The sequence below is a fragment of the Euprymna scolopes genome, chromosome 8 (assembly GCF_053919585.1).
Source record: "Euprymna scolopes isolate OS-2025 chromosome 8, ASM5391958v1, whole genome shotgun sequence".
In the NCBI taxonomy this organism is placed as follows: Eukaryota; Metazoa; Mollusca; class Cephalopoda; order Sepiida; family Sepiolidae; genus Euprymna; species Euprymna scolopes.
In genome coordinates this window covers 171,039,587-171,065,091 of record NC_136489.1, presented here as the reverse complement: position 1 = coordinate 171,065,091, position 25,505 = coordinate 171,039,587, and the positions used below count along the sequence as shown (strand labels likewise).

Below are 25,505 nucleotides of genomic sequence, written 5' to 3'. Positions count from 1 at the left end.
ATATCGATTAAATTAAGAAGTTGCAATTTACTTCAAATAAATGTATTTTTCTTAATCTAATCTATTGCACGCGACTATACCTATATGTATTTTTAATATTCAATTTACGTCAATAAATTTACTTATTAAAATATGTTTTCTGAATGCATACTGTTATAACTAATATTCAATACCAATTATGCTATAATTATATAGGAATTATTTAATTTTGATCTTATTAACATATATCTCAACTCACCCCATCATACTCATATTTATTTATTTTATTTCATTTTTCTTTATTGTTCTTCGAAAAATTAAATATTAAGCCTAATTCAATGTTTGTTATTATATATTTATATCCATATGTATTATATAATTTACTTCATTTATTTATTTATTTTCTTTATTAATTATTTTAAGCTAACCCTTAAATTTATCATTTTCAACCTGTAATTATTAGCTATAAATATTTTTTAATATATATATATATATATATATATATATATATATATATTTGTGTGTGTGTGTAGTCATCGACATACAGTGCTGTTTCGTTGTATCAGAACTCATCAGTGCCGCTAGACTAGTACCTCTCCCAAGCCAAGGATTGACCCTAGTACCGTCGTGTTGACAGTCGGCGGTTCTCCCACTCGACCACGGAAGCGATGCCCGCAAATAACCTCTCCGAATGTATATTCAAACAAACATCCGTCCACCACATTATAGTGCCCCAACCGCTTATTTGTAAACAAACAAACAGCGAGCTTCGCATTTTTCAGCCAATTAAGTAACGAGTAAGATTATTTACGACAGTGCTCTACCCAAAGAGGGGGGCTTAAAATATATTTGTAGCCATCGACAGCATATATATATATATATATATATATATATATATATAATTAGTGTTAAACAAGTATAAATTGGTTATTACAATTTACTCCACTTAAATAAATCAAATGTAACCCAACTTTTTAGAGAAGAGTAAATGGCAACATTAAAAGAGTGAAATTGTTACCGGATTGAAGCTTTATTAGATAAGTTCTCCCGGACAATAACGGATGACCTAATGCGTTTCTAATACAATAAAAACAGAAACGACTTGGAGTTGGATATAATAACAAATAATTTGCTGAATGCAGGTGCAGAAATCGAGAAAAACAATACCAGTTATGTTTTGTCTACCGGGGTTTTGAACCTGACTTGAGGGTCAAGGATAAAGTCCTAGAGTGCGTGAGACGAGATCCATGGGAAGTCGTTGTCAGTGGAAATTGCCTAATCTTGATGTGAGGGGGAGGTGGCCAAGTATCCAATCAAAAGGAGCCAAGGTGTGCCGGATTGGATAATGATTGGCTGCCTGGGGCATCTAGGATGGAATCTACCAGCCCCAACCATCCATATTTAAGACCGTGCAGAAGCAAGAAAGGGCAGCTGAAGTTGAGTTTCAGTTTTTAGCTAATGTTTCTGAAATCCACTCGAGAGGGAGGATAGCCCCCCACCCCCACTTCTCTCTTCCTCTGCCTCTCACCCGCCGCCACCCGTTAACTATAGAGGTTAGAATCTGAGAGACACTTGAAACGAATTATCAAATCTTGTAAAAAGAAATTGTATATATATATATATATATATATATATATATATATATATATATATATATATATATATATATATATATATATATATTTTCTTTGGACTGAATATTTCGTATAGAAATTTTTTTGTGTGAACTGAATTGTCTTTTGCCGCAGGATGGGGTCTGTTGTAGTTACTGTTTTTCAGCGTACGATCGACCTGCAGAATGAACGGCATATCAAGTCTTGATTGAAGGAGGACTGAGAAACACCCGACCAAGACTGAAGACTGATCGGGTGTGACCAGGGTAGCGATCCGACTGGGTCCTGCTACATGAGAAGGTCACACAAATTCTTACTTGTGTTTATTTTTAAATACATTTATCATTTCCTATTAATTTCTTATTTTAATTAAGTAATGTACATGTTAATGAAACATAATGAACATAAAAATATATAGTAATGTATATATGAATAAATAGTTATGTATATATAAATAAATAGTAATATATATATAAATAGTAATGCATATATAAATAAATAGTAATATATATATAAATAAATAGTAATGTATATATAAATATATGGTAATAATATAAATAAATAGTAATGTATATATGAATAAATAACAATAAATATATAAATAAATAGAAACATATAGTAATGTATATATAAATATATAGTAATGTATATATAAATATATAGTAATGTATATATAAATATATAGTAATGCATATATAAATAAATAGTAATACATAGAAAAATAAATACTAATGTATATATAAATAAATACTAATGTATATATAAATAAATAGTAATGTATATATAAATAAATAGCAATGTGGATATACATATATAGCCTCGTAGGAGATGTCCTTTTCTCTTCCTTGCAACCTCTATCTCACAGAAGAGATGTTGCGAGTTTGTCTCTGATGTATCGTTATGTTCATGGAAAGTGTTCGACTGAGCTTCAATCTATGGTCCCCCTCGCAAAACTTTCACAAGAAACACTCGTCTAGCTGTAAACACTATCAATAATTCCCCCCACTCTTTATCTGTGCCTAAACCTAAACGTAGATTCCATGAACAAAGCTTTTTTTATTAGAACTGCACGCCTGTGGAATTGTCTTCCGTTTTCCTGCTTTCCGGCTGACTACAATATGGTTGTCTTCAAGTCTAACGTAAATAAGTTCTTGATGAGCCGTTCCATATAAGTTATCAAATTTACCAAATTTTCATTACTAATGATTATTATATTGTCCAATTTCTACTGTACACTCTTTAACCCTTATCCTTGAGTGGCCTCTTGGCCTTGATGATGAGTTGATCCCTATGAAAAAAAAAAGAAAAAGTCCAATGTGAACAAGTTCTAATTGAATCGTCCCCCTAAGTAATCCAAGTTTCAAAATTCCCACTGTTTACTATGCTAAAATCACAATGACTAATGTATACCTATTAACCCTTATCCTCGAGTGGCCTCTGGGCCTTGATAAGTGGTGACACCCTTGTAAAAAATATATATATAAATAAATAGTAATGAGTAAAAAAATAGTAATGTATATATAAATAAATAGTAATGTATATATGTCCATGTGGTAGGGACATCTCCAGAGAAGATCCTAACTTATCCTATATGTGCTTCCGGGTTGCACTAGCTCACAGTACTGCATTTATGTTTACTCTCTATCGCCCCCACAACAGCGAAATTACTATCTTTAAAAGCATATCTGAGAAAATTGACCAAGTCCTATCTGCTTATCCTTAAGCTAACATTCACGTATGTGGAGACTTCAATGTTCACAACGTGGAATGGTTGGCCCACTCAAACAACACCGATGATGAGGAGAGGTTCTGTTATGATTTCTCCATTGCTTATGACCTTACTTAGATTGTTCACGAACCCACCTGTGTGCCCGACAATGACGGCCAGTATGCTAGTATACTAGACCTTTTTCTCACAACTTGCCCTGAACTATGTTCCGTTTCTGTTCTGTCTCCTCTTGGATATCCGACCACTCTGTTGCATCAATTAAGATAAAAATGAAATGTAATAAGTCCCCAGACGTACCTCTTCATCGTACAGTATATCGATACACTATGTCTGACTAGGATAGCTTCCGTACATTTATATCGGATCTACCTCTGTGTTCCATGTTTAAAAAGGGTGTGTCCTCTATAGTATCAGACCTGACAGAATGGTTAATTGTAGGTATAGACCGTTTCATACCTTCGAAAATGTTCCAGCAAAAACCTAACAGCCAGCCATTGTTCTCTCCAGAATGTGCTGGTGCCATTGTGCAAAGAAATCACTTTTTCCACTGCTTCCAACGTAATAGATGTATGGAAACTAAAGCCGCTTTCAGGATTGCCAGCAACCATTGTAAGAAAGTAATAAAGGACGCAATAGAGTTGTATGCTCAGTCCATAAAGTCCAAAGTAGCTGAGCAGCGGCTTGGTTCCCACCAGTTTTTGCAAATAGCAAACAGAATCCTGACCAGAAGCGTGTGCTCTATCCCAACTATCATCAATGGACCTGAGGTAATCTCGTCAGCATCAGACAAAGCCAAACTCTTTGCCAAGAATTTTGCAGCTAATTCTACCCTTTGTGACCAAGGCCGCCAACCCCCAATATTTCCTCCTGTATCAGAAAACACGCTATTTGATATACATATATCTGTACGTGATGTTGCCAAGCTAATCAAAAACCTTGATTCCAGTAAAGCAACTGGCCCTGACGGTATTCCAATTATAGTACTCAAAAAACTTCAACCGGAACTAGCGCCCATACTTACAAAACTGTTTTAACGTTGTCTTAAGGAGAATTGCTTCCCATCAACCTGGAAAATCTCATCAGTATGCCCTGTATTTAAGAATTCAGGTAATCGCTCATATTCCTCTCAGTACAGGCCAATAAGTCTCCTGTGCGTCATGAGTAAGTTGCTGGAATCTGTGTTAAATACAGAAGTAATAAACCATCTCAGCAAAAATAACATTTTTAGTAACACACAATATGGTTTCCGTTCTGCTAGATCTACAGCAGATGTGCTTACAGTTATATCTCATAGGATTAGCGAATCTCTCGACTTTATAGGACAATTGCCCTTGACATATCTAAGGCCTTTGATAGGGTATGGCCTAAAGGTTTACTTCACAAGATCTCTAACTATGGTATAGCTGGAAATGTCTTCTCAATTATTAAATCATTTCTTTCTGATAGGTTCATAAGAGTAGTAGTTGATGGGCAAAAGAAGCCCACAGTATTAATGCTGGAGTCCCTCAGGGGTCCATCCTTGGCCCAACTCTTTTCCTAATCTACATTAATGATCTTCCAAATCACATCCTTACATAATTTGTAGACATTTATGCTGATGGCACTACCATCTACGGTAGCACATCTAAAACAGTAAATGACCAAGTTCTCTGCGATTCTCTCTCCTCTGATCTTGAGCATGTAGTACAATGGGGAAAGGAGTGGCTGGTTACTTTTAATGCATCTAAAACCAAGCTTCTATCTTTACATCATCAACGTTCTAATCCCTAATTGAAATGAATGGCTCTCGTCTTGTGGAGGCCTCAAGTTTGACAAGCTTCTGGGCTTGACCTTTACTCCTGATCTTACATGGAATACGTACATCAAATCTGTTGCCAAGGCCGCTGGAAAAATGGTGGGATCTTTCTATCGATCCAGTAGATATCTCATTGCTGATGCAATTCTCTATCTATATAAGAGCCAGGTACGTCCAAGAATTGAAGACTGTTGACACATCTGGGCAGGAGCTGCTAGAAAGGACTTGTCCTGCCTTGATAAAGCTCAAAATAGACTTCGTAGCCTCGTAGGAGATGTCCTTTTCTCTTCCCTGCAACCTCTATCTCACAGAAGAGATGTTGTGAGTTTGTCTCTGCTGTATCGTTATTTTCATGGAAAGTGTTCGACTGACCTTCAGTCTATGGTCCCCCCCTCGCCAAACTTTTACAAGAAACACTCGTCCAGCTGAAAAAACTATCAATAATTCCCCCCACACTTTATCTGTGCCTAAACCTAAACGTAGATTCGGTGAACAAAGCTTATTTCTTCGAACTGCACGCCTGTGGAATTGTCTTCCGTTTTGCTGCTTTCCAGCTGACTACAATATGGTTGTCTTCAAGTCTAACGTAAACAAGTTCTTGATGTGCAGTTCCACTTGTTAACAAATTTACCGAATTTCCATTACTAACAATTATTATAGTGTCCAATTTCTACTGTACACTCTTTAACCATTATCCTCGAGTAGTCTCTTGGCTTTCATAAGTGGTGATGCCTATGTAAAAAAATAGTAATGAATATATAAATAAATAATAATGTATATATAAATATTAATAAATATATAAATAAATATTAATGTACATATAAATAAATAGTAATGAATATGTAAAGAAATAGTAATAAATAAATAAATATTAATGCACATATATAAAAATAGTAATGTACATATATAAAAATAGTAATGTACATATAAATTAATCGTAATAAATATATAAATATAGGGTAATTTATATATAAATAAATAATAATATATATAAATAAATAGTAATATATATATATATATAGTAATGCATATATAAATAAATAGTAATGAATATATAAAAAATAGTAATGTATATATAAATTAATCGTAATAAATATATAAATATATATATATATATATATATATATATAAATATTTAATGCCAATCATGCTACTATTATGTTAGAGTCATTCTAACTTAATATTTCACCATGCCTTTGTATATAAGTTTAAAATTTATGATTTTTCATACATAATTATTAGGTCTTATTACTACAATATTTCTATTTAATGCATTACTCGTTTACTGTAACTTACTGCAATTTATTAAAACGATTCATACCATTGCAATTAAAACTTCAATTCCAAACTTATTATATTTGGCTTATTTAATTGGGTCATCCTAACTTAATATTTCAACCCTAACCCAGCGTTCATTTTATTAATTATTTATTAATGTATTTTATTCAACATTAAAAGACGTGTAAAACAGGCAGATGGATGCAATATTTCGTTGTTATAAAGAATCGGTATCGGAATCGGTAATTGTATCGGAATCGTGAAAAATACTGGAATCGTCCTATCACTAGTACATACACATACACAACGAACTATACATTAGACGATCACAACGCTAAATGGTCATAGAAAAACACACGTATATACACACGTCATATAGATGACAGTGATATGTATATGCAAACGTGTATATACTCTGTATACACACATTCATTAGAAGAACATTTTATACAACTAAACGATACATGAATATAGAGAAGTATATATAAATAATAAACACTCGTTTATATATACCTTCGGCAATATAGTGATTGTAACTTACTATTGTATGAATATAATGGAACATACATGTTTATCTGTTTCTATTGTGCCTTCGTATCATAGTGTCAATTTTAATTATTTAAGATCGGCGTGTAGCTTCGATTCAAACGTGATCGACTGTTAGTTATTTACAGAATAGGGGTGTCATTTTTATTGAATTTTCACCCCAAACAAGGCACAGTGCCACTTTGATGTAAGGGGATACTATCTAGAACATAAGTTGCAGGGATACTACGTAGGGAGTTGAGCAGCAAGATGTCTGTTTACATTACACTTGAACTTCTGCATGGCAGTGCAGTAAGGAAAGCAAGGAACCTGGAAGGGAATTTCAAAGAAACTATTAGAGTAGAAGGCTTTCTTACATTTGGGGGGTCTCTACTGTGTAGGGGTGGGATTTTGCTGATTGTCGGGTTTATCTGACGTGTTTATGTCGAGGGTTTACAAGGGTTTGTAGTTCGTTGCAGCACTTACTATTAAAATACTTGTAAAACGGGCAGAGGAATGCAACATTTCGTCGATGTGGCAGAGGTTGAAGCCTAACTGACAGGTTGGCGACTCTCTTTTGAACCCTGTCTAAGAGTGAGAGACTAGTAGCAGATGTACGCGCCTATATATGACAACAATACTCCATACATGGGCAAATGGTGGCCTAGTAGAAGTAGAAGATATTCTCAGACGTAAATAGCTTTCTAACATCTAGATTCAGCATTTACATAAAAAAAAGAAAAGATTTCTGGAATTATAGTTTTTGTTGTTATACAACACACAATTGTAGATGACAACTTGACCCGGGTAAATCAAAATTTAGTTTTCAAAATATTGAAGAGCATAATTAGTAGGGCTGTGACAACAGCAAACTCTTTTGACTCTCAAGTATATATCCGTTGATATCTGATATCTTTTTATATAAGGTGATGTGGCTCTCGGTTGATGAACTGTGTATAACTGTGTTGGATATATACTCGAGAGTCAAAACAATAAAAAGAATATGTTGTTGTCACAGCCTTAATAATTAGTATATATCTAAACACTCAATCCAATGATTTCGGATAAAAATATTAATATGTTAAAGATATCTTGTTTTTTTGTTGTTGTTTTTTTTTTGTTTTTGTTTTTTTGTTGTTTTTTTACAGAGTCACCAATTCCACTAATCAAGACCCGGGGGTCACTGGAAGATAAGGGTTAATGAGTGTATACAATAGTCAATGGGACATATCGTAGTAAACCTTAGCAGTGGAAATTTGGTAAATTGGATTACTCAAGGAAATGGCTCATCAAGAACTTGTTCATGTTGGACTTGAAGACGATCATATTGTAGTCGGCTGGAAAGTAGGGAAACGGAAGAGAATTCCACTGGCGTTCAGTTCTAAGAAAAGAAGCTTTGTTCATGAAATTTAGGTTTTAGGTTTTGGCACAGATAAAGAGTGTGGGAAATTATTGATAGTGGTTTCAACTAGACGAGTGTTTTTCGTGAAAGGTTGGGGGGACATAGATTGGAGCTCGGAAAAACACGTGCCATGGAAATAAGAATAAAGCAAAGACAGGCTCGCAACGTTTCTTCTGTGGAAAAGATGCTGCAGGGAAGAGCAAAAAGCATCCCCTACTAGGCTAAGAAGTCTATTTTGAACTCTATCAAAGCAGGATAAGTTGCTTCTAGCAGCTCCTGCCCAGATGTGGTAACAGTACTCCATCCTACGACGTACTTGGCTCTTATACAAACAGAGAATTGCGTTTCGGATAAAAATATTTATACGTTGAGGTTATCTTGTTTTAATAAATAACTCATTCAAGATAAAATATCTCATGCCATATCTTTATTCATTTGCCTCCATTCTTCTATAGAAATCGGTGTCTGAAAAGAAAAGAAAAATAGGTTATTTGATTCGTATGTATATATATATATATATATATATATATATATATATATATATATATGACAAAGTCTATATTCCAAATTCAAGATGCTGATTATCTTACCGTTTATTTCTATAAGTACTTTAACGTGCATGATTCATTTGTGAACATACTTGAAGAAATAAACAGTAAACATAACCAGCATGGGCGAACATCTTTGCATTTACTAACTCGTATAAACCAGCACGTTCCATCTAAAATCAGAGAGGGGAGGGGAGGATCTGGTAGTCTTCCTCCTTCCGTAGCCTTGGACTCTTCCATTGGCCAGCATTTGGTTGACAATCCATGCTGTGCTGATAAATATAAAATAGAGTGGTTCGAGGTGTTACACACAGCAGACTCCAGTGTTAAGACGTCTTTTATGTAGCTCGCCGCGTGGAGAATTATCAGGCCACGTGGAGTTATTCATTTATTGAAAAGTAAGCCTTTCTTTTGAAGTCGCCGTCGTTATTGCTTTTATGCGTTGTTGTTGTTGTTGTTGTTGTTGTTGTTTTATGTATTGACTGTTATTTATTGAGATTGTCGGACTAACTTCCTCATCTTGGTTGTTATAGTCACAACGTTTCGGCCGTTTTGCCTCCCGCCTGTCCTAGTGACATATGGCCGAGTGGTCCTAGACGTTGTATCAAAGTTTACAGTTACCCAAAGGTGCCGAGTTCAACCCTGAACGAAGGCAGTGAAAAGTAACATTCAAAACAGAGAATCAGCAATTATGTCCCAGAGCCTAGCTGGAGTCCGAACACGGTACCCCCGTAATAATAATAAAGGGTTGGGTTCGAGACTCCTAACAAACGGTTCCCCAGTTCGATAAAAAGCACTTGATGAAGGCTGGAAGGCAAAAAGGCCGAAACGTTGTGACTATTACAACCAAGATGAGGAAGTCAGTCCGACAATCTCAATAAATGAAAACACCTCATCTCAAAAATACAGACAATTACTATTGACTGTTATTGTTAAAAATTTCATTTATTATTATTACCGTTTTTAACGGGCTTCGGCTATGGCCGTGGGTGAAACAGGGGCGGAAGTTTCTCCTCCCACCCCTACAAATTTGGAATGGAACAAGCCGCCGAAAGTAACAATGTCACTGAATTCGTCGAAAAGGCTAAAGGATACGAGCACCTTGTTGTTAACAATGGTTTACTCGTGGACTTACCAAAGTTGGAGATTATTAGAAAGAAAAGCCTTGTCGTCTTCGAGGTCGACAGGAAGACTAAAAAAGTGATTAGAGCAAGCTCGGAAATTGTCTTCAAGCTACTGGCGACAGTGAGGCATAGACTCCAACGTATCATAAAATGTAAAGGTCACAATATTTGGAATACCCTTTTTTCTACGGAAGACGATTGCGTTAAAATCTCCCAAACAGAGATTATCATACCAGAATACGTTTTACGCACTGAATACATGGGGAAAAGAAGGACAACAGTCTCTGTTTTCAATGTACCGTTTCATGTGGAGGGTGAGCACCTTGGCGCATTCCTCCTTAAATTTGGTGATATAGTGGCAGTAACAAATGAGGAGTACCAAGGAATTTGGACGTTTGAGATTTAACTGGACAAAGAAGGGTTTACCAAAATCCCTTACCACTTGGATGTGGGGGACAAGAAACTCCCCATCATCGTTGCGGGCAGGCGGTCGCTTTGTTGGACGTGTGGTGAGATAGGACACATCACCATAGAGTGTCCCCAAAGGAGACCGCAACCAAACCCAAAGACTAGAGTGGGATAACATTTAGGAGTTTCCATGTCTGTGAGGGATCCGCGCCCTCTTCCCCAAGAAATTGCAAAAGAAGGCGCTACCCCGGAGGATCTTGATCGTGAGCCCTAGCAAATTGTATCCGGGAAGAAGCCCCCTGGCCGCCTTACTCTAGACCAAATGCGGGAAGGGGCCATGTTAATAAATGACCCGTGTAGGGATGAATATGTCGAGGTTGTTAACCTCAAAAATAAATTGGATGCCTTAAGAATGGACACTCCTGAATCCCCCATCAATCCACAATCACCTCTCCCCTCCAAAATTCCACAATTCCTTCTCCCCTGCAAAATTCCACAAACTCCATTGAAACCGTCGACATCCAAAGACTGTACCCAGTCCCCTACAAAACCAAAACTTTGTTCACCTACTGTTACGACCCCCATACCGCAGAAGCTCCCCAAATTAATCTCCCTTAGTCCTGTCAAAAGAATAAAATCAGCCCCCTCCACTGTTCCGGATATTTCCATGGCTCCGTTGAATACTCCGCATGCATCCCCCGCCAAGTCCCTGCCAGTGGCGCAGACCTTTAGGAACACTGAAAAGCCCACCCCTTCTCAGAAAAGAGCGCGGAGAAAAGAGCACTTTACCTTCCCGGTATAAACATTTGTTCGGTCAGCGAGCCGCAGATTAACAACGTGCATTACTTTAAAAATGTTGATCGGATGAAACTAATCGATTTCAGGGAAGTGGCTGGAATACCAGTCGAAGACCCCTGCAGTTCTATCAGCGGCTGGTTTTGGCCCGCTGTTTTCCTCGTGGGTTCACCTCCTTTATGCTAATCCCGCGGTTCTGGTAGAAGTGAATGGAAGGAGATCGAAGCCTTTCAGTTTATTCTTATCCATTCGTCAGGGCTGTCCATTATCACCATTGCTCTATGTGCTTGCGTTAGAGCCTTTCCTGCGTAGGCTAAGGGTGAATCCAGCCATACACGTTATAACTTTGCCGAGCGCTTCTGCCATGGTAAAGTACTCTGCCTATGCTGATGATGTAACAGTGTTTGTGACAAACAATGCTGAGATTAGTGTTGTCGGCGCAGAAATCAGATTATACGACAGTCGCAGAGGCCAAAATTAACTGTGACAAGTCCTGTGGCTTGCGAATTGGTGCCTTCAATGGCCCTTCAGCTAGAGTGACGTGCCTTGCAAGATACTCCGCATCTGGTTCAGCCCAGATCTTCAGCTGGAGAAGAATTGGTCAGAAGTCTTGAAAGCTGTGCGCGCTGACGCTTGTCGGTGGATCTGCAGAAATCTTTCGTTAAAGGGAAAAGCAGAAGTGTGTGCTTCGCACTTATATCCAATATTCAGAAACCGTCTTTCAGTCCTTCCACTCCCGTCAGATACACTACTCTATTTGCAACGGGCTGTGTTTAAGTTCTTATGGCTTGGAAAGACCCATATGGTCCGTCGTGAGTTTTGTTTTCTCCATCGTTCTGAGGGCGGTCTGGGTGTTCCAAACGTGAAGATTCGTCAACTCACACGTTGTCTGTACTTCCTTGATCGAACGTGTATGCAAGTTGATGAAAATGGTGGCTTCTGGAAGGAAGACGCCCAGAAAGCCTTCCCGACGTTGAGAAGTGTGCACTCGAGTGGGGGGGGGGATGTCACAGATTACCTCGAGGTGAATCTTCCTTCTATCGAGATTGTCGCCGTGCTTTGAAGTTCCTTCTACGGATAAAAGAACACCTTTCTGACACCCTGCTGTTATCCCGAAAGGCATTATATCAAGTATTTATAAGGGAATTCGTTGGGGAGGATACAATTGAGGGGCTCACTTTGACGAGGGGGAAGCGTAGCTCTATCTGGCCTTGGGCGCCTGGGTCGGGGTGTCTCACTAACGACAAGGCATCTTTGGTCTGGCTGGTAATTCGAAATGTTATCTGGTTCAGTAAGAGACTTCACTCAGCTGGCTTGGCAAGCTCGCCTATTTGTAAACGGTGTGGTGACGAGGACGAGACTTTAAATCATGTCTTCTGCTATTGTTGCATCATTGTGCCGCTGAGTGAGTTTGTTGCTGGGCTCATGGTTCGCATCCTGAACTACCGTCTTTCAACCTGGAACCTATTAATGTTTGTAGCAACTGGGTTCGGACAACTGATCGGCTTAGAAGACAAATATGTCTGACCTTGCTAGCAGTAATGAGAAGTGTGGTATGGAGGACTCGCATGAAAGTTGTTTATGGAGCTGAGAACTTTGCTCCTCTCGACCTTGTTCGAATTTTTCGTTTTTATTTGAAGGTTCGTATTAGGGCCGAGAGGGTTAGATTCTCTTGGGTGTCTGTTGCGCATGTCTGTCGCATAAGGAGTGCAAGATTTGAGTGGTATTTGGGCGTGCCTTAGGCTTGAGGATTTTGGGTCCCAAAAACAAACGCCAACCTTGACTCTGTTCTCAAAGTCAATTATATAGTTTAGCTTAAGTTCTATTTTAAGACACTTCAAGTTCAAACCCCAAGTAGGTAACAGACCATGCGATTTGCCAGAGATGCGGGTTCCCTTGCGATATTTTCGTAAGAGTTGTTAGTAATAAAGCGATCGGACCCGCATCACCTTTTTCGACTGGCAAATCCATGTATCTGCCACAGTTTCGTAAGGGGGGGGGTCTTATTACTAACACCGTTTCCTTTCTTTTCGTTGTAAATTTAACTTTTAATTTCTTTATTCAATTCCAGTCCCCGTTTTTACATATTGTATTACATTGGGTTTAAGTAGGTTAGTCATAGCATGAGGTTTTGGTGATTGAAGAAGGGTGTATATGCTGATGGCTATATAGTATAAATGAGGGATTGTGCTGAAAGTAGAGTGAAAGTGGGATCTAGTTAAGTTAGCTTAGGCAGCATTAGTTAGTCAAGACCGACCTTTCCCCCATTCCCCAATTTTTCGGCTTTTTGCCAAATTTTTATTTAAAAATCTTGTATTTGTATTGGAAATAAATAACCACAGAGCAGACTCCAAAAAACATTTAGAGATTTGGTAGTCTATCTCAATTGCGGTTCGAAAACCTTTATGCCGGCAAAAAGAGACAACGAAAACTTTATTTCTCTTTGGGGAACTTTGACCCGTTTTTCCTCCGTCCCCCCCTCGTTGTGCCAAGTTTTAGTTCTAGTCGCTTTTAAACGCAGTATTTCAGATTAAATCTTTCTTTTACTCGTTTTTTTTTTCTTATTTCTAGCATATTCAAATTCCTCCGCAGCGCTTTTTAATTTCGCCAGTAATATTGTTTTGTATGCCATCGATTTTCTCCTGACGAGATGATAGCCGAAAGAGCTCTCGAAAAACTTCCGTACATTGTATTTAAATCATTATATAAATTGTGTACCTCTAAACATATATATATATATATATATATATATATATATATATATATATATATATATATATATATATATATATATATAATATGTTTAGTTTCCTTCAATAAAACTCAGTTTATAAAATGAATATGCTCGGACAAATTGACCGCAATATCTTCGTTCAGTTTTTATAATGCGTTCGTGTCCTTAGTTTTACTAGCATATTGACCTGCTTATCATAAAACTAATTTTATAAATGAATAAATGTTAGTTATTTTCGTTTATCACACCGATATAAAAACGTAAAACATACCCCTTATAAAAATTATTCTTTTTTATCTATAAGAGAAGAAAGACTATTTTTATAAGATCGTCAAGCCCAAATATCATCTGGCGTGATAATATAAATAAACTCAGACGGAATTTGATGAACGACATTATCATTATTATTTTTTATTTATTCATTCATTCATTCATTTTTTTCATTTTTATTTTATTTATTTATTTATTTATTATTTATTTTTTTTTTTTTTTTTTTTTTTTGCGAATTAGTTCACCGGGCAAATTATTCCTCGTAATATATAATATTCAATAGATGATAGATTCTATAAAAGTACATATGCAATTTGCATAAATTAAAATATCACATTTAAGCGTATTGTACGACCGGGCAACGACAGACGTCCCGCTAGTGCTAAATATATGGTTTCTGCAATTTAACCTGTAATCACTTCTACTCGGTCAGTCGGTGCAGATTATATAAGGCAAGCCACTGTTTACAACTGTGCATAGTTCAGAATAACTATTGCGGATTATTTAAGTCAATTCAATAGAGTAACGTTAGTTCTTTTAAAATGATTACATTGGGTTATTGCAAAAATATCGTGTTTTCACGTTCAACTTCCTGTCAAAAAACGACATTATTTTTGCACCAACTTAATATAAAAAGAAAACATATCATTTATTGTATTAAACTGCGTTGTTTAACTAGCGAAATAATTTTATGAAGTCATGTTTACTTGGAACCTTTACAAAATCTTCCTTGCCAATAAAATTTCCTATGTGAACAGAAATATTTCAAACAGTACATTTCACATTTTAAAATTCTTCGTAATAAATTTTATACCATTGTACTAAATAATATTCTAATCGTACCAAACCTTAGTTTATTAAAAATAAAACTTACCTAGCATTTTCCAAAATGTCTTATTGACATGTTTTCAAGACCATCCTCACAAAGGGCTCTATGGAAGTAGCACCTATTTAAACAAAAACAAAATTATCTTTAAAATCTGTACTTTAATTATTTCTGTCTGTTTACGGGTAAGCAGCTGAAATCTGTGCCACAACAATCAAGGACGACCTAGCGATACTATCGGACCCACAAGTAGTTGGTCTCCGACGCTGGAATTAAGAATGGTTCGTCATTTTCTGCGGCTGGACCCAGGATCGTCGAGACTGGTCTGCGATGGTTAGAGATGCAGTTCATTCTCAGGAGGCAGTCGGTTCAATCCGATCAGGATAACAGCCATACAAGTGCAAGTAAGTACTATTAGGACAAAATTTCAGAAAATCCTAATACTGAATTTCACATGAAAACAATACTATCTACGTATTCCTCGTTTTTTTAGCATGATTATATCAAAAGTTACGAAAATCAATAAAGTAGAAAAGTATTTATTGAAGAAAATAAAAAATAGAATTTGATGAAAACGATCGTAAGACACAGGAGTGTTTTAAAAGTAGGTAATTTTCTGTTTCGATTTAAACAAGATGGCCGCAATTTTTCACCTGCTAACACGATTAAAGTTGTTTTCCTTATAATTCATTAATATTCAGGTAATTTCGACTGCATAATTTGGAAGCTACATTGTAACTTATTAGAATTGGCAAAAGAAAATAAATATAACCCTTTGTTTTTTTATCTAAAAACTCCATTTATCGACTACAAAATTTTGTCCTAATAGTGTAGAAGTGCCGTAAGTATATTCCAAGTTGAAATTTAATCAGTATTTCTCAGGCTATCAAGCATCTCCCCTTTCATCACCAACGCTCGGATCCCTGTTTTGCCCATTATTTCAATAAGCTCATAGAATTGACTGTCACTTCGGATCTTGAATGAAAGATGTATATCGAGTCTCTTGTTAAGGTTAATGGAAAAATAGTTGAATTATTCTAGCGATGCATTTATCTAACCATATAAGAGTTAAATAGGTCATAAGATGGGGTACTCTTGCCCCATGTAGGGAGGTGTTGAGCAGAGCACTTAATATGTCTTCGACAAGGTACAACAACTACTTTTAAACCTAGTGGGGGACATCTCTTCTTTTCTCAAGAAACTTTTTTCACAAAAGAAACGTTGCTAGTCTCTATCTTTATTTCGATGACAGACGCTCGACTGAGTTACAATATTTGATTCCTCCTTATAAGACATTCAGAGCAAGAACCTGTTACGACAATAGAAAGTGACTTGTCTTTTTCCATTAAAGTTTCTAGCATCCGGCGGAATTTCTATTAACTTCTGTGTAAAGTCTTCCCGTCCGTGGAACACATTACCAAAAGACTGCTTCCCTGTTGATGGTAATTTTATCGTCATCGAATCTGAAGTCGACAGATTTAAGATGTTGGATATAGTTTGGTGGTAAAGAAAAATGTACCACACTCTTATCAAAAAGCTTCTTTATTTATTATTTGTACGAAAGTAAAGTTATTGTGTATAAAATCAGTGATTTTTTCAAAATGTGAGGGATTATATAATTATTTCCACAAAAACCGTCGCAGGTCACAAGAGACATGACGGCCAACAAACGGGAAGTCCAAGGCTCGAGTTCGAATATGCCTAAATGAAGGCGAAACTTCAGTTTTCGTCAAGGTTGTCTGTCAAGGTTTTTGTGCGCTACGACATTGTTGGACTGTGGAAATAATTTTAGTGATTTTTATGTTGGAACCTGACTGAAGGTATTACAATATAATGTTGAGCCTCCACAGACAGGGTCCCCATAGAAAGCATACTATACCCTAGTTCCCGTCACAGGGAGAATATGCTGTGCATATGTAAACCTACCTCTGATGAATATAATAATTTCACTGATACCCTAGTTTTCTTACCTACTTTCATGTTGAGGAGTAAAGTTATGTAACGGTTATAGGCTGTTTTACGAATCACACTGACATCGTTCTGTTACATCTGTCTTCTGCGGTTTTCTTTTTTGAGTGACTTTTATTTCTTATTTAATAGTGTACTCCCTTACAGGAGTGGAGTTTTTTTTTTGTTTGTTTGTTTTTTGTTTTATTTTTTAGTTTTGTGTTTCTTATTAGCTGTTCGTTACTCAAATTACGAAGTTCATTTTTTTTTTTTTTTTTTACTTTTAATACAGGGCAGAACGATCAAATTGTTGCCCTAGAAAAGACGACATGATTCCATTTCCTTTTGTTGCAAACCATCTACTAGTTGGTCAATTGTGTACAAATTCCAATAGCGATAGGAGTCTTCTATCCTGTGTGAAAGTGACACAATGTTCAACGACCGATATCGAAAATGCGACGCTGTACAACTCATGCTCCATAATGATTCAAGTTATGACAACAGAACTATTGTCAGCATCCTCAAAATGCAAATCTGGACGGTTCAACGCTTGAGGGCACAGCCCAACGAAGTTTCCAGCCATGGTTATAGCCTTTGGTGTGGTTTCAAGTGAGGGCAACATCATGCCACCTCACATCTTTGAAGTCGGTTTGAAAACCAACACCAAAGCTTACCTGGATGTGCTGAAAGGTGTGGTGATCCCCTAGTGCAATCAAGTGGCCGCTGGCAGACCCTGGATGTGGCAGTAGGACTTGGAGCCGGTCTACAAGCCCAAAGAGACTTAGGCTTGGCTTCAGAAGGAGTTCTATGACTTTCTACTCTTCTCTCACTGACCTGAACCCGCTGGACTACTTCGTTTTGTCATACATCGAGAATATCACCAACATGACCTCCGGCAACACCAAAGCCAGCCTGGACGCCGCCATCCGTCGAGTATTCGCCGAACTTCAGCCGGCACTTGTGGAAAAGGCATGCTCCCAGTTCCGGACCCATATCAAAGTGGTGATTGGGGCTGAAATCGGCTACATTGAATAGATGTCAGCTCTACTTTATAAGGAAGTTACCGAAATTGATTTTTTCAATAAAAGTTTGAAAATGAAGCTGTGGTTTTGTTTTCTTTACAAATTTATCGTTCCACCCTGTATATGATTAATGATTTTTTTTTCTAAACGTCTTCAAGTTGATGAATAAAGTAATACAACAGACTGGTATAGAATGTTTGTTGAATCACACACACAATGTTTTGTTGCATCTGTCTTCTTCCATTTTCTTTTTGCATTCCTTTAATTTTTATTAGTGTATTCCTGTGCGGGTGACTTTTGTATTTCTCATCAGCTATGCATTCATCAAATTATGAAGTTCATTTTTTCTTTACTTTCCCACCGAAACATCAACGTACTCTAGCACAATACTATTCGATAATTTACAAACTTACCTTTATTTATATAGTTATTAAAAGTAGAGAGCAAATTGAAATAAACAAAATAGAAACATTTATAAGAGAGAGATATCCCTGAAATATTGTGATATTCCAGCTTTACACCAGTAAAAAAAAATGAAGTAAAATGATTGCATTTCTTCTCATAAGCTGGTATAAGATGAGGAAGTCAGTCCGACAATCTCAATCAATGAAAACACCTACAAATACAGACAATTACTAAGCTGGTATAGTTCAACATTATTATTAGTATTTGATAAATTGTCTGCAGTTATTAAAATATAACTTTTTCTGATATGTTGTGCAAAATTTAAACCCGACGTAACTAACTGGCCACTCGGCTTTTATCGGAACATGACGTCAACCGCCGGCTTTCGCCGAGCGTCACCGATTATCAACGCGTAACAACGCTACTCAAGGAAAATACTGCAGAAAACATTTAAATATAATAAAATCACAAGAAAAAATATAACGAAAATAAAAAAGAAACAACGATCTACAGTGACAATTTCTTTTCTTTTTTTCTTGTAATAACTTTTTTAAGTAAAAAAAAATAAACAAGTATTTTTTTTCAACGATTTGTTTTCTTTTGCGAAACAAAATTGAACAAAATTAATAAGATAACCAATTTTTTGTGTTTTTCATATTTTTTAACAAATTAAAAAAAATTTTCTTTCAAGAACAATTTTTTTCCTGTAGGGTGGGGCTGGGCAACCGGTATTTTATTTATTTTTTTGCATTTAATTTTTGTTATTATATTAAACTAAGACAGCCGGTATATTCCCTTATTATTAGGTAAACATTTTTACGGTTGATTAATTGTTTTTTTTTGGGGGGGGGGTATGAAACGACATCTTCCGGCATTTTTAACTGTTCATCGAAAGTGAAGATATTCATCTTCTATAAAGTTGTTAGGAACGGCTGTTTGAGGGTATCCTGTTTAGTTAATTTATTGATTTTTTTCTTCCAATATTTCCTCAAAGATCGTCTGCTCCTTTGCAGCACATTGATTGGCTGATTAGCGTCTTACGTCAGATTACAGTCAAACCCGAGCGCATGACGCCATGTTCCGAGCAAAGCCGAGCGGACGTCTGGTTCAAATTCTGCACACAAGTACTAAGTTTCTAAACGTTTACTTACATATTCTGGTAAGTCTCTCCGTTGGTTGCACACACCACTCTTGAAAAATGGCTCGAACTACAGTCAGCTTCATTGAAGAAGTCACACATCGTGCGAAAGCGTTCCGATTTTGGATCTATTCCTGATGCGGCTATGAATATAAAAGATAATAGAACAGAATTAGAATTTAAAGATGAGAATTTTTTTGTTGATGCTCATTTTGAGATCGGATTTCTTTATAGTGTAATGTATATTTATGTCGTGACAAACACGTATGTATAAAAATCAAAAAGTACAGTGTCCAAAAAGTGACTAAAAGGTTGAAAATCTTTGTCATTTTTCAATTAATTATTTTTTTCTCTCTCTTTCTCAACAATTATCAACAATTTTACAGATAATATTTTTGAAATTAATTATGGATAAGTATAGCATTAAACAACGTACGCAAGTTGTGAAATTGTTTTACTAAAATCAGAGGTCAATTGTTTTGGTTCAAAGAGCTTATCGGCGGCATTTTCATGTAAGAGATAACCCAAGTCAGAACACAATTCGAGACATTTTACTTGTGGAGATATCTTAAAAAAGAGTCAATGTAAACAAGCCCCACACCCTGCAAGGATTGAAAGAAAACTTCAGGAACCAAATAAGGGAATTAAATCGTAATCCAGAGATTCTGCAATCATGAATAATGTTTTGGAAAAAAAGCACAAATATGCGAAGCAACATTTAAAGGGCATTAGTTTTCATAAATAAAGATTGTTTGAATTTTGTATTTGATTCTTTAAATTCCACAATGTCTTAGTCAAATTGTGTTAAAATCACAGAAAGATATCATTAAAAGTAAAGAATCTATTAATGTTCGGAATCCTACAGTTACTTTTTGGACAGTCTGTATAATGCGAATGTTCCTTTCAAGGGTTGCTCTCTAAAATTTACTAGCCAACAGTTTTCTGCTGATCCCAATGTGGGTTAGTTAATTGTTGTCGGGGAACCACCATCTGAATGGGATCAACCATCGTCCATATATACCGAAACTCTTAACGATCGGAGAGAGGGCTCTAGTTTTGGAGATAACCTCGCTTACTCGGTGGAACGCAAAACACTCTTTTTCTTCTGTAACCCTTTGTTTGCCTTTTATTAATACACGTTTTGTCTTACACTGTTGTTCTGTTTTTAGTGTGGCTAATTCAGAGCCATAACATTAATATAACACTTTTGGACATTCATTCATCCATAACTGTAATAGTTATGTTGGACTATTCACAGTCAACGTTCAATATAGCTACGTCCCATATACGATGAGACTTCCGTCTATTTATTCAATAACATAACTAAGCAAAAATTGTCAACAGTTGATGAACAAATTGATCTATTCTATCTCATTGTGAAAACAAGTCGTAGAATTATGCCGACCCAATTTTTTTTTTTTTTTTTACTTTCGGAAAGAAAATAATTTTATCAACCGAAAACATAATTCATTTCCTATCATCATGAACTATATGTTAACTATCAAACATAAACGCTAAACTTAGAACTGAAGGTGGCCATATTGGATTGGTGATATTCGCATGTATCGACGAAATTTGATATTGAAATAAAAAAAAAAACTTTAAACGTGATTTAAAAATTTAAAAAAATATGCAGGTCGGTGAATAATAAAGTTTTCTTATGTTTGGTAAAACTTATTTGTTGCATATATTGTCTGTTATTGTCTCGTGGGTGTTAACTATACTGCATGAATTTGTAAGTTCGACATGAATAATGAAAGACAATAAAAATGAAATTACTTACTTAAAACTACAAACGCAAGGAAGACTATTGCGCACTTCATCATGGTTGCTTAACTACGAGTAACGTACGTATGTCTATTGTATTGTATATTGAAAACGATGAGAATGAGCAGGTGTTATTATTTTGTCTATTTATTAAAATCGTTTATCAATTGGAAATATCAAGGATATGACGAGATAACGTTTGTAGTTAGCGCATTTAGAATATTTTTTTATATTTATAAGGAAGAACTACTGTTATTTTTTATTAATAAAACAATTGCTTCAATATATATATATATATATATATATATAGAGAGAGAGAGAGAGAGAGAGAGATACTATAATATAAAAGTCACTTTGTGTGTGTGTGAGTGTGTGAGTTCCTTCCTCTTAGGTTCCGAAACGGCTGAGCCTATCGTTTGCAAATTCCACACAAAGGTAATTTATATGTTTGGCAGTGTTCTTAGATATTTTTTTTACATAAATTCATCCAATATGTATCGAAAATGGGAAAAAAATCCAATCTTAAAAATAGTCTTTCTTCTCTTATACATAAAAAAGAAATTTTACGTTACCTTTGTAACGTAAAATATTCTCTTGTAAAATTTCTTTTTTATCTATAGAATATAGATAAATCTGTTCAGTATTGTTCCGTGTTGCGACTAATAAGATTGAAAAATTATGTTATTGCTGCATAATTTTGCAGACTTATTAGTCGCAATCCAAAACAATATTGTAATGGATATATTTTTAAATGTATTAAATGACCAACCGATAAAACTGATAAAACTTGATATTTGGAACTTTGAGAATTATTATATTACACTAATGTATATATATATATGTGTGTGTGTGTGTGTGTGTGTGTGTGTGTGTGTGTGTGTGTGTGTGTAACTTCGTGAGAAGACCCGGCCTCCCCCAGCTAAGAGATAACATGAGGAAGACCGAGGTGTCCACCGGTTACAAGTGTATTCCTAGGTGGTTCTGATTCGAATACTCACATAATCCAATGGCACGGTCCCAACCGCTTCTATAATGACAGGGTTGATATTACGCTGCGGGCCGAATGCTGGATGCAGTAGGTTGGCGATCCTCTCACTTGCTGGCTGTTCGCTGAAAAAATGTATTGCTTCATTTGGTATCACTCATCAGCAGTTAATTCACGAGTTGACAAACGATGAATAATCGACTCGGACGCTGGTTTTGGTTTTCGTTGTAAGGATTAATTATTTACAATTCTGAGTACAAAGAAACAATGGTAATTATAAGTGATGGGACGATGAAAATATATTTCCCAATTCCGATACAATTACTGATTCTGCAACTAAATTCCTGATTCCAATACAATTACCGATTCCGATTCTTCATAAATCTCTAAACATTTTACTATAAATTTGATATTTTCCACGATTACGATAAAAGCACGTGTTAAATGTGCACATATAATTTCAAACGTAAAAATACAACTGGGAGCGGGGTAATCTATAGATTTTAACGTTACTGTTAGTTTAAAATCAATAAATATTTATGATTTTATTATTATTATCAATAGTTAAAGATTTTGTTTTAAACAAAATAAAAAAAAACAGATAATTAAAGAATCATTTTGGCATCGGAAAATATGAACACATTTTTCCAAATCCGATACTGATTCCGATGCCCCCAAATTTCTGATTTTTCTGATTCCCGATTCCGATTAATCGTCCCAACACTAGTAATTATGTACAATTATCAACAGGAAAAAATAAAATATACGTCGTATTTTTTTTTTACTAGCAGTCTCTCGATAATAATTCACACAGGACCTTTTCTTTTGTTTCAATTACCGATTTCTTCCTTGCTTATCGGTCGGTCAGTGAACAGGTTGTTTTTTTTAGGTAGAGTGGTAGTGGACGGTAATGCAGGCTCCCGACAATGACTCGTGGTCAAGAAAATTCAACAATAACTCATTTTTTTCTGTGTTGCAGGCCCTTTTAGATGTAGGGGTGGGTAGGGTTTGGCTAGTCGGGGTTTCTCATCCAACCAATTCCTATTCACTTCGCCACCCTCTGATTCGTCTTGATTGGCTAATCGGCCATTTCACCTATTAAAATCAAAAAAATTAGGTGATTTTCCATCAGCAACCCAACATTTTCATTTTCTGGTTCTCACATATCAGTCAACCTCGGCCTTGACCTTTCAGATCACTTTTAGACTAAACAAAGCAAGATACTTAAAACAATCAGATTCACAAACAATTTTGTTAAAGTTCTCAAAATTGTTTTTCATATCAGCGATCAATCCGTTTTCTCTTTTTTTATCAACTAGCAGTGTTACCTGGCAATACTCCGGGATCATCACAGAATAAAAGCTCTACTTCATCTCTCATGAGCCTCCTTCTTGGGCAATTTTCGGCATCATAGCTGGTTGGGTCATATGTTTGTGTGTGTAAATTTCCCATTTAGATGCAGCCCAGCCAGAGTATGAAAGTGTCATGCCTACAATATCGGGCGAGGACAATATGTAATAATAATGCAAAGAAAAAGAAGCATGTTTTCAACACCTGAAGAAGGTTGCAGGTTGTAGCGACCGAAACGTTGTGCTAATAACACCCAAGATGAGAATAATAATCCGATTAATCAACATAACACAAGCATTCACATATTGTATCAATAAAATACCATAAATTCTGATGTGATAGTAATTTTTATTTATCCAGTTTCACACCCAAATAAGGACATCACCACTTGGAACATAAGGGCTACTATTTGAAATAGTGTTTAACAAGGAACTAAGTGGAGTTTAATAGTGAGATGTCTGTTCACATTACATTTAAACTTTTGCATGTTAGTACAGTCGTAACAAAGTGCGTGTGAGCGCATGTAAAGTATCAACAGCAGCTAAGGATAACGAGCATGTGAAGAGTAGTAGCAGTAGCAGGAGAGCGAAGATAAGACACAAGGTCAGTATAGTAGAATTTTAAAAGCCAATGCTCTAGACCATGGTTTCCCAACGTGTGCTCCCTGGAGCCTTGGGACTCCGTGAGTGTAGCTGATAGGTTCTGGAAGCGTGTGTGTAATTTATTTTGTGTGTCACACTTACATCTGAGTGACTGTCGTTTAATTGTTATGGACTTCCATTTCTTGTAATAAATAATTTTATCAAGAATTCTTCATAAGTTTTGGCGGTTTCAATTATAGCTGAAAGAAACTCAAGTTATATACATATATATATTTATATATATATATATATATATATATATATATATATATATATATATATATATATATATTCCATAATCCAACTCCCGACTCCTTGACCCCTATGTGGAAATCTATTCTGCAGATCCATATACCAGCCTCCCACTCCTATTCAGCATGCGTTTTATAATTACTTTTGATGTATATCATTTTTTTACGTTTAACATCCACTTGTCTGATAAATATACTCACATATACACTCAATCAGCTTCATTTATTTATTTATTTTACTCACGTTAACCCCTAACAAGGTCTATCATCTCTTGGACGTAAAAGGCTACTATTTGGGACCATGTCTTCGAAAGATTAACAAGATGTTGGCTTATATTACATTTAAACTTTTGCATATCAGTACAGTCAGGGAAAGCAGGCAGCAGGAAGGGAATTCCAAAGTCTAGCTGTTCGAGGGAAGAGACCATTAGAATAGAAAGCTTTCTGGCATTTATGGACCTCAACAGTGAAGGGGTGAGAGTTTATTGCTAAGTGGGTTTGTCGGGGATATGTACAGCGAGGGGATACAAATGCAACGAGTTCATCAGAACACATTCCATTAAAATATTTGTAAAGCAGGCACAGAGATGCAATATTGTGGCGATGGGCCAGGGGCTGGAGCTTAGTTGATAAAGTGAGACCGATTAGATTGACAACTCTTTTTTGGATGCTATCCAAGAGGAAGAAGCTAGTGGTCGATCTATCAGCCCAGATGTGGCAACAATACTCCATGCATGAGCGAATAGTGGCCTTGTAGAGGTACAGAATACTCTCAGGTGTGAGTAGTCTTCTAGCTCGATAGGGGGAACCATCTTTGCAGCAGTCTTTCCAATGTCCTCTATGTATTTGTTCCAGTTCATATTGCCCGCCAATGTTAGGCCAAGGAGTTTGAAGGTAGAATTCTCATGTAAGGTGTTATTTGTCATCGATATAGGCGGTTGGAGAGGCGTCTTGTAATTGTTAAAGGAGAGCA

The 25,505-nt window shown here is 36.0% G+C and overlaps 1 protein-coding gene across 1 annotated transcript; it reads right to left on the bottom strand.

Annotated features, from left to right (window-relative positions):
- Positions 1-8,733: 8,733 nt before the first annotated feature.
- Positions 8,734-21,396, bottom strand: LOC145284082 (ovomucoid-like). The gene is made up of 4 exons (XM_080133149.1): positions 21,322-21,396; positions 19,552-19,681; positions 15,075-15,147; positions 8,734-8,786 (listed from the first exon to the last, which is right to left on the bottom strand). Exons 1-3 carry the CDS (start codon positions 21,362-21,364, stop codon positions 15,075-15,077), a joined length of 246 nt encoding a protein of 81 aa, XP_079989275.1. The 5' UTR covers positions 21,365-21,396; the 3' UTR covers positions 8,734-8,786.
- Between the last annotated feature and the right edge of the window lie 4,109 nt (positions 21,397-25,505).

Excerpts from the sequence above, each read along its gene's own strand:
- LOC145284082 (XM_080133149.1), bottom strand. The coding sequence starts at position 21,364 with ATGATGAAGTGCGCAATAGTCTTCCTTGCGTTTGTAGTTTTAA. Across the intron at positions 19,682-21,321 it reads CCTTGCGTTTGTAGTTTTAA|CCGCATCAGGAATAGATCCA; the intron begins GTAAGTAATTTC and ends TTATATTCATAG. Across the intron at positions 15,148-19,551 it reads GGAGAGACTTACCAGAATAT|GTGCTACTTCCATAGAGCCC; the intron begins GTAAGTAAACGT and ends TTGTTTAAATAG.